General features: G+C 50.7%; 1 protein-coding gene across 1 annotated transcript in view; it reads left to right on the plus strand.

The window, feature by feature from the left end:
* The window catches only part of LRRTM4 (leucine rich repeat transmembrane neuronal 4), a gene marked incomplete at both ends in the record, with an annotated part of 195,807 nt that extends 179,273 nt beyond the window's left edge, over nt 1–16,534 (plus strand). Inside the window, one exon of the mRNA XM_082298291.1 lies at nt 16,313–16,534. Within this exon, the coding sequence (XP_082154417.1) occupies nt 16,313–16,534 (222 nt within the window). The remainder of the gene's footprint in view (nt 1–16,312) is intronic.
* Between the last annotated feature and the right edge of the window lie 886 nt (nt 16,535–17,420).

Consider the following 17,420-nt stretch of genomic DNA (forward strand, 5'->3'; position numbering starts at 1 on the left):
CCCTCATTTGTCAGCCCCAAACCATCTGGTGGAGGCTCCACTGGCACCATGGTTGATCACCCTCCCCTCCAACCTGCAGCTGTTTGCTTTCCTGTAGATAAATATGTGCTTAAATAATGCGTCCTACCTAAGCCTGTCTTTTGTATTTTAATGTTCCCTTTGACAGCCGAATGTTTCCATCATGCCCAATAAACATCCTGGAGCCTGCCCCGCTCCTGCTTTCCGTGCACATCCAGGCTGCGTTTCCTCCACCTCACCTTCCGCAGGCAGCGCTGCAGCTGCTCGTTATTCCCAGCACTTTCTGCAAGAGACTCATTTCCAGCAGATCATTTTTTTCCCCTTTAGAAGTCCATAAAACTGTTCTCCTCCCTGCCCACAGAGCCCCCGGTGCCTCAGGGCTGCCAGGGAGTGCTGGAGCTTTGTTCTGCATTCAGAGGGCGCCGAGGCTCTCCATGGCACGCTCCCTTTTTCCATGGGATGGGAGTGGCTGCATCCCATTGTGGGGGTTGTCGGAAGGGTTTGAGGCTGAACTCACTCCAGACGTGCAGCACAAGCAGGGAAAGGGGAACCGTGTCAGCCATTGTCCAGCAGGCACCGGCACTTTCATCCCTCCCTGTCCCTCGTCCTGCCGCGGTGACATCGTTGTAACACGGAGAGGAGGGTTCCGAGCCTCTTCCTCGGGCTGGTCACAGACCCTGCAGGTCCTGGGCCTTCTGGTGGCCTTTGTGTTTTGGTGCACGTCCGTGTGTTTTATTGCAGGGTGAGGAATCAGGAGGGGAACCCCATAATTATGGGAAATTAACGGATACTTAAATAGAGTCGTGGGATGGCTAAGGTTGGAAAAGGCTTTTAAGGTCAGAAAAGGCCTTTAAGATCAAATCCAGTTGCCAACATGGCACCACCACCATGGCCCCAAGTGCCACATTCACACGTTGTTTGAACACCTCCAGGGATGGGGACTCCACCACACCCTGGACAATCTATTCCAATGCTTTACAACCCTTTCCATGGGGAAATTCCCGCTGCTGTCCACCCTGAGCCTCCCCTGGCCCAGCCTGAGGCCGTTCCCTCTCCTCCTGTCCCTGTTCCCTGCCAGCAGAGCCCGACCCCCCCGGCTGCCCCCTCCTGTCAGGGACTTGTGCAGAGCCACAAGGTCCCCCCTGAGCCTCCTTTGCTCCAGGCTGAGCCCTTTCCCAGCTCCCTCAGCCCCTACTGGGGCTCCAGACCCTTCCCCCACTCCATTGTCCTTCCCCAGCTTCTGTTTATACGAGTGGGAGAACCCTCATGGAATGGTTTGGGCTGGAAGGGACCTCAGAGCCCACCCAGTGCCACCCCTGCCATGGCAGGGACACCTCCCACTGTCCCAGGGTGCTCCAAGCCCCGTCCAAGCTGGCCTTGGGCACCTTGAAGACCCGTTGATTTGATAAAGGATAAAATCAATTCAATTTGATGGAGATAAAAGAAAATTTTCTGTGTTGGGCTGCAGAAACAATTTAATGATTTCACTTTCCTGAACTGGAGGAGTTTCTCTAAAGGATTTGATGGCCCTTGATCTGCAACCCTGGGGCAAGAATCTGAGATTCTCAGTGTTCTAAAGCCCCTTTTGGTGACCCCCAGACAGTCTCCTGGCAGTGTGATCCTTGTGTGACTGCACTGGGGCCACCCCACACAACAGAGCCCTGTATCCAAAGATTCCATTGGCATCAGCCCCAGCCAAAAATCCAGTAGGAAACTCATGGATTAGGGAAAGACACGATATAGGAAATGGGGAAATACTAAATATAGGAAATACTAAAGGTGGGAAAGATTTATTCCAATTGTTACATCACTCACATGTGCTGGCGGAGCAGCAAGGCCTGTCCTGCTGCTGCTGGGCATTGCTGGGAGCCCGTTTGGTGTCAGTCCTCGCAGTGTGGATGTTGTGGACGCCGTGTTCTCACCACCAGCTCTCGTGCTCCTCAGATCAGCTCCTCCTGGGCTGTCTCCATTTCCAAACACACACGGAGCCGCCGTGGCCACATGATGAGGGGAGTCATTTGGGGATAAAAGCTCTGTATTCATGTATTTAGCTTGTGGAAAAATCTGTCCCTCAATCTGTGCGAGATCTTTTTCTTGTTTGCTATTTTCCTTCTCCCACCCTTCATCTGTCACTCCTGTCTGGAGTACAAGCTCTGCAGGGCAAGGGCTCTCGTTGAGCGCACGAGCGTCGGGTACCGAGAGCAGCTCCGGCTCTTGTCGAGGCCTCTGGGCACAGCAAACAGCAGATTTTGGATGATGAGAGGTTTATTTATCTTTAGATTTCTTCTCCCAGTATTTCACCCTCGTGCAGGCAGGGAGCAGGTCGGGATAGCACCTGGATCTCACGGGTGAAGCAGGCGCTGGGTGTTTATTCCAGGTGGCTGTGGTGGGTGTAGAGCCAGGAAAGGGAAAGAAATTCCTCCGACGAGGGTGGGGAGGGGCTGGGACGGAATTCCCAGAGGAGCTGTGGCTGCCCCATGATCTCTGGAAGTGCCCAAGGCCAGGCTGGATGGGGCGAGGAGCACCGTGGTCTAGGAAAGGTGTCCCTGCCTGTGTCAGAGATGAGCTTTAAGGTCCCTCCCAACCCAAACCCTCTGGAATTCTGGGATTATCCCCTGTGAACAGCTGCAGCCCCGTGTTCCACCCAGGAAGTGCTGCGCTCTCTGGAATTCCCTGTTGGCTGATCCCTTTGGACACACTGGCATCGCCTTTCCCTTACCCAGCTTAGAAAGCACCAGAGTGGCTGGAAGCCCTTTGGTTTGTGCCTGGCTGGGTGAGAGGTTGTCCAGAGGAGCTGCCTCTCAGTGACAGATATTCCCAAACCTGGCTCCCAGGGCAGATTTTATTGTCCAGAAGGACTTTTTGAACCTTTTTCTTTCCTTTCCCCGCATCACTCCGGCTGTGCCCCAGCCCAGAACCGGCCCGAGAGGGCAGCGGCTGCTTTTGCTCGTTAATGTTCCTCGTGCCAGGTTAGGAACGAGACCGATTTGTTTGGCTTTGCCCAAAGCCCGGAGCCCGCCCAGCGTGAGCAGCGAGCCGGCTCCGCAGTCCAGGTGCTCTGCAGCCCTCTCCTGGCTGCATCCAGGAGCGCTCAGCTGTGCGGGGAAAGCGCTTCATTCCCGGCTGGATGTGTCTGAGCTCCGCTTTCCAGAGCTGTTCCCAGGCTCCCGCTCGGATTCACGCAGCCCGGGCCGTGTGTGGCAAGGACAGCTCTGGCTCCTGCCAGCTGCTCCAGAGGGATCCTGACACCGCAGTGCCGGGGATGTTCCGGCCCGGACCAGTCCGGTGCGGCTCTTTGGAGGGACTTAGAAATGGGGCAAAACTCAGATTTTCTGCTTTCCCTCTCCACGATGAACACACAGCTCAGAGCATCTTTTTCATTATATCTTCACCATCTCGGCCGTGTATTTTCTGTGCCGATTCTCTGAGATTTCACTGAATCAGGTTTGGGTTGGACCTTGAATCCCGTCCAGTGCCACCCCTGCCATGGCAGGGACACCTTCCACTATCCCAGGTTGCTCCAAGCCCCGTCCAACACGACCTTGGGCACTTCCAGGGATCCAGGGACAGCCGCAGCTTCTGTGGCAGCAGAGTTGTCTCAGGGTTGATCACTAAACCTCAGTTTCTGGTGTTTCAGTGCTCTCTCCTCTCCTGTCATACAATGCCTGCTTCACCAGTTGGTTTATTTGGGGCTTCTGTTTGGTTTGGGGGTTTTTTAGTGCCATCCAGACATTCCCTTCTGCTTCAAAATGCTCCCTAAACTACTGTTGCTCACTAATAATTGCCATTGTTTCATGTAACAATTGAATGGATTCGCTCAGTTCTGTAGCAGCAAAGATTGCTAAGCCCAGGCTATTCCCCACCCCATCTTTGTTCCAGTTTTCTCAGGGATTCTGAAATGCCTTTACCGACGATTCCCCTGCACACTGCAACACTTGCCCAGAGGAATGAAAAAGTCATTAGTTTTCTGTGGAGTATTAGAAGAGAATTCTCTCACTGGGGAATGTCCTTGCCTGCAATGCCGGACAGTCTCACATTCATTTTCTGCTCCCTTGATCTCTGCTACACAAAGATTCTGCAGAACGTGACTGAAGCACGAAAGCCCTGTTTGTGATTAATTTTTTAAGGGTGTGATTGAGCCCCTGCCCTGCCCCTCCCGCTCTCCCTGTTTGCCATTCCGGAGCGTTTGGAGCGCGGTAACGATGCTGCTGTCACCTCCCTCCTTCGCCTGTCAGAGATGAGCAGTGGCAGAACGTTTGCTCTGTCACCGTGAAGAGAGGCTTCAGCAACACACGGAGTTGTAGCATTCCATATCCAAGGAGCTCAGGGATTTTTAGGAGCTTGGAGTCCTCGTTTGACTCTGTAGCATCTCGTTTTGACACAGGGGCGTGGGGTGAGCCACGCAGCTGTAACTACCAGGAGTATCTGTGTAGTCGGGCACCCAGGGAACCTCGGAGGTGCAGGGAGATGGGCTGCTGGGATGAGCAGTATCACCCTCAGTGAGTGAGGAATTCCTGTGCTGGGATGAGCAGCATCACCCTCAGTGAGTGAGGAATTCCTGTGCTGGGATGAGCAGCACCACCCTCACTGGGTGAGGAATTCCTGTGCTGGGATGAGCAGCATCACCCTCAATGGGTGAGGAATTCCTGTGCTGGGATGAGCAGCATCACCCTCAGTGAGTGAGGAATTCCTGTGCTGGGATGAGCAGCATCACCCTCAATGGGTGAGGAATTCCTGTGCTGGGATGAGCAGCACCACCCTCAATGGGTGAGGAATTCCCTTGCACAGTTTGTGTTCCCTGGGTTTGGCAGAGCTGGGAATGGGTTTGCTCCCAGGGTCAGGATGTGCTCCAGCCTCTCCAAGCTCTCTGCTGACTTCAGCCCACCGCCCTCAGGCAGCCCTGAGCCCAGAGCCTGCAGCCTTGGCCCCTGGCAGTGCCACCCCCACCAGGCACCTTCCTGCCAATCTTCATCCCCTCAATTATTTTTCCTCCTTCAACATGAAACAGTCATTTCCCTCTGGCCCTGCCCTGCCCCAGCTCAGCTCCTGGTGCTGCCAAGCGCAGGGATTGTTCCTTCCTTTGGGTGGTGGTGACACAAATCCTCACCCCAGTGGGAGTCCCACAGAGGAGTCACACCTCGGTACCCTTTGGAAAACCAGGGGGCTGCAGTTTCCTCCCGGCTGATGGAAGGGACACAGCCAGGAGGAGAGGGAATTCTGCTCCTGGATTCATGTTCCTGCCACGAAGTTTTTCCCACCTCACCAATTCTTCTGCTGGGACACAGTGGAGGCAATTAAAACCTTGGAACTTCCCAGAAATAGAACCCTGCTGGGACCTCTGGGACAAACAGGAGCTCCCTCCCGTGTCCGAGCAGCCGGAGTGCTGGCGGCTTCTGGCTTCTCTCCCCCTTGGAGGGAATTTCTCTCCCTGTTTCCTCAGCAGAAATTACCAACTCCTTGGACTGTGCTCAATTCACACTCGAGATGCTTTGCTTGCCTCTCCTCCCTGAGTTTCAGATGTTCCTGCTCGGCAGCTCTGGGTGTGGAGAGGCTGCTGAGCCCAGCCGAGCCCAGCTCAGGTGGAACAGCAGCAGCAGGAGCATCTCTGTCATTTTCCTTCCACTCATCCCTTCCTTTGACACCCATTTTCTGTAAAGAACGACCCCTTGAGATGATGGAAAAACCCCAAATTATCTGCTCGCTTAGGCCAGGACTGAGCATTGAATTTCAAATCACGGCAGGGCAGGATTTTGTCCTCTTGGAGTTTGGGGCTGGATATTATTTGTATTTTTAATATTGCCTTATTAAATGGAATTAGTGCCATTTACAAATGTGGCTTTAAGCAGTTTTTAATCAAAATGGGTTGAGACTCACCTGACTACAGCCAAAACCTTTTGGGTCAGGGATAAATAGATACCGGAGAAGGAAAAAATTCCCGTTTCTTTCATCCCTTTCTTCTCACACTGTTTCAGTTTTAATCACCAGTCACGACGTGCCTTGTTTATACCTTCCCATGTCTTCAGGACAAAATATTGTGCAGTTTGAGTCATGTTCCCCCTGCCTTAGGAAACACAGTTTTGTTCTCTTGATGCACAGGATCAATGCACAACTTGAAACAGTATTTAAAAACCTTCGGAGAAGCCATCAGTTCCTGGACAGCTCTTTTGCAGCCCATCAATTCTGGGCAGATCTAATGAAAAGCAGGGTTTTAATATGAGACAGAGACTTACTCCACTCATTCTACAGCACCTTCATCTGTCACCGTGGCAGCAACATTATCAGATGTTCCTATTAAATCCTGGATTTATTTTTTGGGAGTAGTGGAGGTAACAGGTTGCCATCTTTTGGATCACTGCATGGAAGAGCAACTGCACCGTTTCCTTTACTGCCATAATTCTTTTTCTGAAGAACGTGCCCCATTCTCCACATGATGCTCTGGCCCTGGATGTGAGGATGCTCCAGGCTCTGGAATACCACGGAAGGTCCAGCTCCACGGGATTTTGGGGCTGAAATGGTAGGAATTCAGCAAGCTGGGAGCATTGAAGGTCAGGAGAATGCTCTGGGGGAGTTGTTATGGGATGGCTGACACCTGCTCTGCTCTTTCTTTGTGGTGCCTTGGGCTGGAGGCACCTTCGGCTTGGCCTGAGAGGCTGAGTTCAAACCAACTCCAGCTCTGCCATGAGTGGGGAGCACAAATTCCTGGGGGAAACAGAGCTTTAGGTGTCTAAATAAGAACTGAGTTGGCTTAAATTTTGGGAGCTCTGTGCATTTGGGCACCCAAAGACATGGAGAGGCTCCCAATGGGATTCTTTTGGACGTGGAAAAGGAATTACTCCAAGGAGCTGCACCGTGTTTGAGGGACTCACTGCTGTCCCTAAGCTTTGCTGACCCCCCAGGCTTCCACCCCTATCGACTTCCATAGGAAACGATCCCACTGCACCCACAGCAATTATTAATGGCTTTCCAATTAGAATATCTGGAGAGTTTGTTTATTTGATCGGCCCTCCACGGCGGAAAATCGAAGGTTCCCGTGCATCTCACTCCGAGTTTTTCATCAGTGCGGCTTTTTGTCGGGAGCCAGACACGCCATAAAAAAACAGATCAAGCCATTTAAAAGAAATATTTTGCCCGAGGAACAATAACAAGGCTTAGAAGGGTTTTTCTTCTTTCTGGGAGTTTCCTTTAGGGAAACCTTTTCATTTCCTGATTGAAAGATCAAATCTGCCCATGGAGGGAGCAGTGGGGTGTGGATGATTTTTCTCCTGATCTCTAGAAAAACACACTCAGTTAAAGAGTCCGTGGAGAGGTTCTGCTTTAAAGGGAAAGGCGTTTGTGTGATTGGAGAGAAGGATTAGGAATTTATCTGTAGGGAAGGCAAGGAAAGCTTCAAATCCAGTTCACAATGTCAGCGGAACTGTCAGGGTGATGTTCCAGGGTTTAAAAACCTGGAATGCACTTGGCAAGGGTGACCCAATAACTCATAAAATTCTCTCTTTGGTGAGGCCTCTAGATGGTTTAAAGTTGGTGAATATTCTCATCTCAAATTAGAAATTAATAGCTGCATTTTAATTCAGTTTGTATTAAATTGACCAATTTTATGAAGTATTATATAATCCCATAGATTCCTAAATTGCTTATTAGCAAGATATGCAATTCCTTGGGTTAATCTGCCTCTAATCACATCTAACACAATGATGTTTGTTTCATTCCTGTAGCTATTAATTATCAGTAGCCTTTTAATGAACTACAAATAGACCTTTAATAGGGCCTGGAGAGGGAACTGGCGGCTGCAGCATCTTTGTCCCGTGTCTCCTGTCTGTTGTTTCTCTACATTTTCTGTACCAAGGCCTCTCTTCTGTCAGTCCATGCCAATTTTGGGATCCCTTTTCCACAGAAATACAAGAATTGAATAAGATTCATGATCTTTTTGTAGAATTTAGGCACCAAATTTCCACTGACACCAACTTTTTTCACTAGGACGTGGTCTGAGACCTGCCAAAACAACCTTTTGCCTCCAGCTTAGATTTTTATAAGGAACAGGTTTCCGTTCCATACATTGAAGAAGCCAGCCTGTGCCCAACCCCATCACCCTGCAAAATATTCCAGGCTTGGCTCCAAAGACCGTGATTTGATCTTCGGACTGGCAGGATCCAAGTCTAAGTGAGTGGAGCTCAGGGTGGGACATGGAATCGCAGAATCCTGGAATGGTTTGGGTGGGAAGGGACCTTAAAATAATCTCATTCCAACCCCTTGCCATGGGCAGGGACACCTCCCACTATCTCAGGCTGCTCCAAGCCCAGTCCAGCCTGGCCTTGGACAGCTCCAGGGATGGCAATGGATACAGGATGCCCATAGGATCAATTTGTGGAATTATTACAGGTGGGCATTAGCGTAAGGCAAGGGAAAACAGCCTGCAGAGGAGGGAAGCCAAGGAGAAGTTGGGCTTTATTTAAGACAGGCTTAACTCTGTAAAGCACTTGGACTTATATTCCACTTTGTGTGTGTGTGCACAAGCACTCAAGAGATCAGGAACTGCCCCATCCCCGAGGAACTGACCAGGAACTACTCCATCCCTGAGGAACTGACCAGGAACTGCCCCATCCCTGAGGAGCTGATCAAGAACTGCCCATCCCCGAAGAACTGACCAGGAACTGCCCCATTCCCAAAGAACTGACCAGGAACTGCCCCATCCCCGAGGAACTGACCAGGAACTGCCCCATCCCCGAGGAACTGACCAGGAACTGCCCCATCCCCGAAGAACTGATCAGGAACTGCCCCATCCCCGAGGAACTGACCAGGAACTGCCCCATCCCCGAGGAACTGACCAGGAACTGCCCCATCCCCAAGGAACTGACCAGGAACTGCCCCATCCCCGAGGAACTGATCAGGAACTGCCCCATTCCCAAAGAACTGTCCAGGAACTGCCCCATCCCCAAAGAACTGACCAGGAACTGCCCCATTCCCAAAGAACTGACCGGGAACTGCCCCATCCCCGAGGAACTGATCAGGAACTGCCCCATCCCCGAAGAACTGACCGGGAACTGCCCCATTCCCAAAGAACTGATCAGGAACTGCCCATTCCTGCAGAGCTGACCATGAACTGTCCTATCCCTGCAGAACTGACCAGGAACTGCCCCATCCCCAAGGAGCTGACCAGGAACTGCCCCATCCCCGTGGAACACCAGCCCTCGGTGGACGTTCAGCAGGCTGTCCTGGATTTCCTGGAGAAAACTGGCAGATGGTTGGTGTTCCTTGTGGAACTGCTGACTTTGGGGCAGTGGCTCAGTGCCACGGGGGACCTTCCCTCCAGCCTGAAGCTGCCACCTCCTCCCTCAGTGCCAGGGGCAGCTGCAGAGACTGGGGATGTGATTTGGGAGGACAGAAGAGCGAGGAGGCACAGCCACGGATTCTGAGCGGTGGGAAGGAAATTGGAGGTGAGATTGCAGGAGGTTGATTGTGGGAATTGCACCTCCAGTTCCAGCTCCCCAGAGCTCCTGCTCCACCCTTTGTGCCTAACGGAGGCACCAGCCCCAGATGGAGCTCCCCGTGGGCTCTGCAGCTCTCAGAAAACCTGGGCTAATTAAGGAGCTTGAAGGCTTTCACCTAAAACTGCAGCTGGCAGATTTCCTGAGCTGCTCAGATGTCCCAGGGACAGCTCCGTGACAGCAGAGCTCACAAACCCTCATCAGAGCCGAGCGCTCCGACACCCAAGTGCCGAAATGTTTTAATAAACGAGATTTTGATTTTTTTTTTTTTATCAATATGAGCATTACCTGAGGAAACACAGACTGCAGAACAAAAGGCCTGTTCCAAAAAGCAGCCAGGCACTTCTGTGTTTGTTCCAAGTGGAGGCAGAACACACAGACCCGCTCATATTTCAGCACCGAGCTCAGAGCCTGCGTTTGTCCCTCGGAATGGGTTTGATGGGAATGTTTGATGAGGCAGTTTCCTGAACAGGGATATTTTTCTGCACTGACTCCAAAGGGATGTTCCAGGACTGTTGCCTGTGATTTTTCAGCGGCGGGAAATGCGCTGGAATTGTTTATCCCAGCTCTGTCTGCCTAATGTGCCCAATCAATCTGTCTCTGAGGTGAAGCCGCGTGCTCCGCTAATCGCCGCGCTACCACTGAACATCTTGCTTATTTTTACTCTAAATTATGATCGGCTTGGAAATGAACTCTGAATTTGATTTATCAACAGCTCTGATGCTAATTCACCAATGAAGTCATGGTGCTCTGAGACTAAATATTAGCACTAATGAGAAAACATCGCTTCCACGTTTTGTAACTCCAAGTTTCCCCTGCATATGGACAGCTCCTAAAGTTGCGTGTAATTAATTCATGTAATCATTAACTGGGCAAGCACTTCCACAGGAATCATCTTACCTGGATTAGAGATTACCAGCAAATGTGAAACCAGGTGATGTTCAACTACCAGGGAATATCCATGCTGCATTTTTATTGTTCAAAAAGGGCAATGTGTCCCCTGTGAGGCAGGGCTGGCTGTCCCATGGCAGCTCCCAGCAGGAGGGATGGAGCAGGTGCTGAGTTTTCCACCCAGGGTGTTCCTCCTCTTTGAAAACAGAGGCACCAGAATGGAAGGGTTTGAACTGCAGGGTCCAGACAGTGCCTGGATAAAGCCAAGGTGTCCAGACTGACACAGCTGAGACAGTCTGGGACTCAAACATGCATCATTTCCCTTGCCAGGATCCGGGGTTTAGGCTCCTGTGACAGCGTGAGCCTTTGCACCATCTCCTTTCAGGGATAAAATAAACTCCACTCCATCCAAACTTCTCCCCAGAGACTGCTGGGCTTGCCAGTCCTTGCACAGATTACACTCCTGTCTCCTGCTGGGAATGCTGGCAGTGAGTCACGCAGACACCCACGGCCATTCCTGTGTCTCCACAAAGACTTTCCTGCTCTGCAGGACAATGGATGGGGAGGGATCCTTCTTCCAAACTGAGCATAAAGAACAAACTCATCGCATTTCCAGCACGGAAAAGAACTGTTCCCAAAACCCAGGCAGCCAAATTTTGATTTATCGAACACCAGGGAATTGTTTCAGCCCGAGACGGGTGATTGGGTCTGGCTGGAGTGATTCTGGGTGAGGCAGAGTTCATCTCTGCCTGATCCTCGAGGAGTTTTCCCTGCAGTGAGGCCGCTGCTGTGGGCACAGAGGGAAATACTGGAGCAGGAGCTGCAGATGGTCCAAGAACTCAGTATTCCCTCCTGGAATTGCTTGATAGGGAGGTGCCACATCCTAGAGATCACGTTGGTCTGGACTCCAGCTTGTCTGAGGTGTCCTGTTGGGAGGCAGAGCAAGGAATTAAGAACGGGTGAGAGTGTTTAACAAAGGAGAGGTGAGACAGAAGCACTCTGGAAATGAGGTCACTCGGTGCTCACTCAGACCCCAGCCCAAATCCTTTACAGCTCCCTGCTTCCAGTGGAAATAGGGCGAGGTTATGTCCCTACTGCTGTGCTTTCCAAGCTCCAGAATAAGGATTTTTATTGATGTTTGGCTAAAAAACTAGGGTTTGATGGCTGCACCTACAAAAAACAGAAGTCCAGGCTAAATTCTAATCTCTGACTATTTTTAATAGAACTTTCGTGTGTGACGATCACAGCTAATTAACTCCCAGGTATTTTCAACCTAAGTAAAACTGCTGGTAAAATTCAGTGTAGTGTCAAAGGAATGTAAAAGACAAAGAATCCAAACTGCAGTGTGGGTCTGTGGATTTGGATGTTTGGATGCCTGAGGGTTGAGCTGAACATTGGTAGTGGCTGGCAGAGGAAAAGTGGGCAGGGGGTGTTGAGAAACACCTTTCCAATGCAGGCCAGAACCTCCCTGAATTTCAGGTGACACCTTTCCAATGCAGGCCAGAACCTCCCTGAATTTCAGGTGACACCTTTCCAATGCAGGCCAGAACCTCCCTGAATTTCGGGTGACACCTTTCCAATGCAGGCCAGAACCTCCCTGAATTTCAGGTGACACCTTTCCAATGCAGGCCAGGATCTCTCTGAATTTCGGGTGACACCTTTCCAATGAAGGCCAGGATCTCTCTGAATTTCAGGTGACACCTTTCCAATGCAGGCCAGGATCTCTCTGAATTTCGGGTGACACCTTTCCAATGCAGGCCAGGATCTCCCTCCATGTCAGGTAGCTCCTTCAACTCCAGTTGGTTTTGAGGGGAGCACTTGTGCTCCAGCAAAGCTGCTGAGCTGGGAACCTCTCCAGTGTCGCTTGGACTGTGACAGGGAGGATTTGCATTCCTTAAATTTCCACCACTAAATCTTTTGTCTTCCTCCCGTGGCTGGGGATTTATGTAAATTGTGCTCGTAACAGGAGCTCTGGCTGAAGTGTGTGGCTGCTTGGATGCATTTATTATGTTTAGAGTGGAGATCTGTGGGGTGTGGGCTTGAGAAGTCAATACTGGGAAACTAATCCAGGCCTAGAGCCCAAACCCGCCCGAACACTCACAGTTCTCACAGGGGAATGACTCCAGGCTTTGCTTAATTAACTCTTTGCAGCTTTGGCTGGAATAATGAAATCATCATGGAATGGTTTGGGTGGGAAGGGACCTCAAAGCCCACCCAGTGCCACCCCTGCCATGGGCAGGGACACCTCCCACTGTTCCAGGGTGCTCCAGCCTGGCCTTGGGCATTTCCAGGGATCCAGGGGCAGCCACAGCTGCTCTGGGAATTCCATCCCAGCCCCTCCCCACCCTCTCAGGGAAGGACGGACAGTGTGGCAGAGAATTCTACCTGGTGCACACATGGGCTAAACTCTAAATGTTCATCGTGTGTCGGTGACTTTGGAGCTCATTCTCATGCTGATTTGTGTTTTCCTGCCGCAAAAACTTTTAGTACTTCAGGAAAGGATTGGGCAGTGCTGGTTTGAGAAATTAAAATGGGAATGAAAGAGAAAAATTAAATACAAAATTTTCAGAAAATGGTCTGAAGAGATACATCAGCCCAGAGCAGCTGTGGATCCCTGCAAGTGCCCAGGGCCAGGGTTTGGAGCACCCTGGGACAGCGGGAGGTGTCCCTGCCCGTGGCAGGGGTGGCACTGGGTGGGCTTTAAGGTCCCTTCCCACCCAAACCATTCCAGGATTCCATGTTAAATCCCTCCAGGGATGGGGACTCCACCACCAGCCTGTTCCAGTTCTTGAGGACACAATCCCAGGGCTGTATTTATTTGTCTGGAATTTTTGTATTTATTTCTCTGGAATTTTTTCTGCTATTTTCTGTTTGGTTGTTGTTTTTTGTTTTTTGTATCTTGGAGGCCAAAGCAGCTGAAAAGGCCCAGCTTAGGCCACAGCCAGGTTGTTTTAGTCCCTGCACAAACAGCCCTCACCTCAAAGAGCTCCAGACTCCAAGGACAAGCAGGGGCAGGACTGAAGCTTCTCATTTTCCAGCTCATAAAATGACTTGTGCAAGGTCACATCTGAGTGTCACAGGTATTAGTTCCATAGCAGGAGTGAAAGAAAAAAGAAATTACCTCAGAAGCTGGAACAAAAACACTTCTAAAATTAATTCTCTGCAGCTTAGATGATTTCGAATATGTTTTGTTGATCTCTGAATCTGTAAAAATAGAATAGTAACAGCTTTGTGTAGAGTGAGCAGCATCATCAGGGTTTTCCATCATTTCATGGGATGAGTGCTGGTACAGCTGTCCCCACGTTTGCAGCAGTTTCCACCATCAAGGCTGTGTCCTGGAAAAGCTTTGGGGGCTCAGGTGTCACCTGTGGTCACCTCGGTGTAAATAAAACCGAGCCCTCGTGTCTTCCTGCAAACACAAAGTTATCTTCCGGGGAAGGACAGGGCTCTTTGTGGGACAGTCCTGGGCTCTTCCCTTTGACCAGGAAGGTTTGAATCGTTCTTGTGGTGTTTTCTTGATTCCAGAGCATCCTAAGGGCTGTCAGGGGTGCCAGGGGCTGGTGGCATATCTGCCTTCAGTCTTTGCCAAGGACAGAGCTTCCCACAGTCATTTGACACCATTATTTCTTTAATTTCCCTTAGTGAAACCCAGGTCCCAAAAGAGGAAGAGGAAGAGCAGCGCGAGGGCCAGGCCTGAGAACCCCTTGCTGGGCCTCCTTATCCTAAAAAAGCTCTACAGATTAACCTGCAACATCCTGATTTTATTTAAGCTGCAAATTCACCTGATCCACCTGTTCTGTTTTATTTTTTACACTGATAAAGAACATCCACCCTCCCTCCACCCAGCGACCCTTACTGCTGTGATTTATATGTGCACAGACCTTGGAAGTGAAAATTAGGGAGAGATTCTATAATGCCACTGGAAAAGGGCTGCAAACCCCGTGTTTATCACTTTTTAGGGATGTTGTGGAGATCCCGATCCCTCTGACACCGTTTGGAGCTCGCAGCCAGGCCTCAGGTGCTTAATGGGCTGTGTGTTATTGCTGCCGAGGCAGGACCTCCATCCCTCAGCTCTGCACAACACAAACAGTCCTTGGCTTTTATGGAATCATAAAGAGCTGCCTTAAAACTGAGGCCAAACTCCGGCCTGACAGGAACTGGCGCAGATATTGCTCTATCCAAGGGGACATCCAGGGTCTTGTGGATCCACTTGTGAGCACAGTTGTTCCACCAAATTCCCCCCAGCAGCTTGTCCTCCGCATCCCTGCCGCTCAGCTGGCATGTCAAATCATATTCGCAGCTGAATTCCAGCTCTTGGAAGGATTTTGGGATCTCTCCAGCGTTCTGCAGGGGATCCACATCAAGAGGAACTCTGACCCTGCAAAAGTTCCCAGTTAGCCTCAGTGCCTTTGCTTTTTCCATGCTTTTTCGGGATGAAGAGCACCGGGCAATGAAAATTTGGGAGAAATTAGCTCTGTGGTCTTCACTTAAAGTTCAGCCTGGAAAATCAAAAGGCATTTGTTCCAAGATTGGATTATGTGTAGGATATCTCCAGCTATAATGAGCTCAGGTTTGCTGGCAGCGTTAGAATCAACTCTCGCCTCTCTCTCTCCTGCCGTGTGTGTTTTTCTCCCTCAGAGCATATTTCTTTCGACTTGATCAGCTCATCTCTTGCAGATGATAAAATTATCTGCAAAGATTTGTATCTGATGTTGTGCCATAAATCATATTTAGTCGTAGGATTAACATTTGCAAGCGTAGAATATTTATGGAAGGAAAAAAAAAAGGAAAAAGCAGGTGGGGGGCTGGCAGTTTCTGAGGATTTACATAAGGGAGAGCTGGGATTCAGGATGGATCTGGCAGCGTTTGGAAATACATTTGTACGAGGTGTGGATGTGCTCAGCTCTGGTGAGCAGCAGTGGAGCTGCTTTCATTGTGTTTATCTTGGGGAGGCTGGAAGATAAAGAACGCAGGGAATCGTGACCTTGGGTGAGCAGCTTTGTCCTGGCAGCAATAAACAGATGTTCCAGCTGTGCTGGCACCAAGCAATAACCCGTGTTCCAGCTGTGCTGACACCACCCCGCTGCCAGCTGGGTCTGCCTTTGATATTCCCAGGCTGGTCTGGGCACTCCGGAAATGCTCAGCTCCTCTCCAGGCGCTGGAAAAAGGGGACAGTTTTTGGGAGCTGCTGGCTTTACAAACCCCTTGGTTTGTTCTTCAGAGCCAGGTTGTCCAAGAGAGCCAGAATGGAGCAGTCTGAACATCTGCCCACACACTGGGAAAGGGAGGGAGGGAGGCAGAGCAGCTCCCTCTGCTCTGGCTCCAGCACTGCCAGGTGGGAGATCCATCCAGGAGTGGGGACCCATAGCACAGACCGCGGAATCCTGGAATGGTTTGGGTTGGAGGGACCTTAAAATCATCCCATTCCACCCCAGCCATGGGCAGGGACACCTCCCTCTATCCCAGGGTGCTCCAGCCCAGCCTTGGGCACTTCCAGGGATCCAGGGGCAGCCACAGCTGCTCTGGGAATTCTGTCCCAGTCCCTTCCCACCCTCCCAGCCAGGAATTCCTTCCCAATATTCCATCCATCCCTGCCCTCTGGCAGTGTAAAACCACCATCCATATAAAGAGTCCCTCTCCCTCCTTTTTATCAGCCCCTTGAAGCACTGGAAGAGGCTCTAAGATCCCCCTGGAGCATTTCCTCCTCCAGGCTGAACAACTGCAGCTCTTCCAGCTTGGCAGTGCTGCTCCAGAGGGACCTGAATGTGCTGCAGGGAGCTGGGAACCCTCAGGGGTTTCTCCTGTGGGCTGATCCCGGGGGGTTGAGGCCGCGTTGGGATTTCTGGTGATGCTGCACGAACACGAGGCTCAGCCCAGTGCTGACGGTTGCTGTTCTTTGGTCCCGTTTTTTGGTGCAGGTCCCTCACCACATGAAGACTTTACCCTACTACAGCTACGACCAGCCCGTGATCGGCTACTGCCAGGCCCACAAGCCCCTCCACGTGAACAAGGGCTACGAGACGGTGTCCCGGGAGCAGGCGGAGACCTCCAACCTGGACCTGGGCCGGGACCGCAGCTTCATTGCCACCATCGCGCGCTCCGCCGCCCCCGCCATCTACATCGAGAGAATACCCAACTAACACGGAGCCACCTCCGGGGGACAGCTCTGGGAGGGACCTTTCGTCTGGGAGGAGACCAGGCAAGGCGCTAAAACCCCACCATTCCAGCGGCAAACGTTCCGAGGGCAGGGGATGGTCGCGGCCTCCGCGCACCGCGAACGCCGGCGTGCGGAACACACGCGGAGAACTTCAGGATTTTCTTTGCTTTAAACTTTCAAACAAATTCCTCAGTGTAAATATTAAAGAGAGAGATTGTCGAGTTCTTATTAAAAAGAACAACAACAACAACAACAACAAATAGATTTCACTCTAGCTACATAAAGGGATGGATTAAGAGTTTTGTTTGTATATTTGATTTTTCTACATTGCACGGTTCCAGGGAAGGAGAACCACAGGTAAAAATAAACGGGGTGGGGAGGGCGAGGCTCTGGGGAGGGTCAGCCATGTTCCCTTATTAAGTGTTTATTACAAAGATCCGTTGACTATTTTTGTTCTTTTTAAACCAACAAAAGATAGCTCTATATTTTGTTTTTTCCTTTCGGGGATTGGTTTTTTGGGTTGGGGTTTTTTTTTTTGGTTGTTTTTCAAGTGGTCGAGCATTAATATTTCAACCTTCAGACATGGGCATTAAAGCTTATGTTGAACCAAAAGGACCTTGGCAATTGATGCAGCAGAAACAAAGAAACTCGGGTGCATGTACATTTAAGACACAGGCTGTACACTATGGAGGGGGCTTTTGATTTTTTATCTTCATTGTGCTTCATTGTTGACACTCTAATACCTTTTTGGGCTCTAAAAAAAGGGGGAAAATACTGCAACGGAGTCACGACTCAGATTTCCAGGCCAGTGGTGCTTGTTAAGCAAAATTCACGGACGTTTGGGAACCAAAATGGAAGTGAAGCGCTTG

This window comes from Coloeus monedula (assembly GCF_965178545.1).
Source record: "Coloeus monedula genome assembly, chromosome: 28".
Lineage (NCBI taxonomy): Eukaryota > Metazoa > Chordata > Aves > Passeriformes > Corvidae > Coloeus > Coloeus monedula.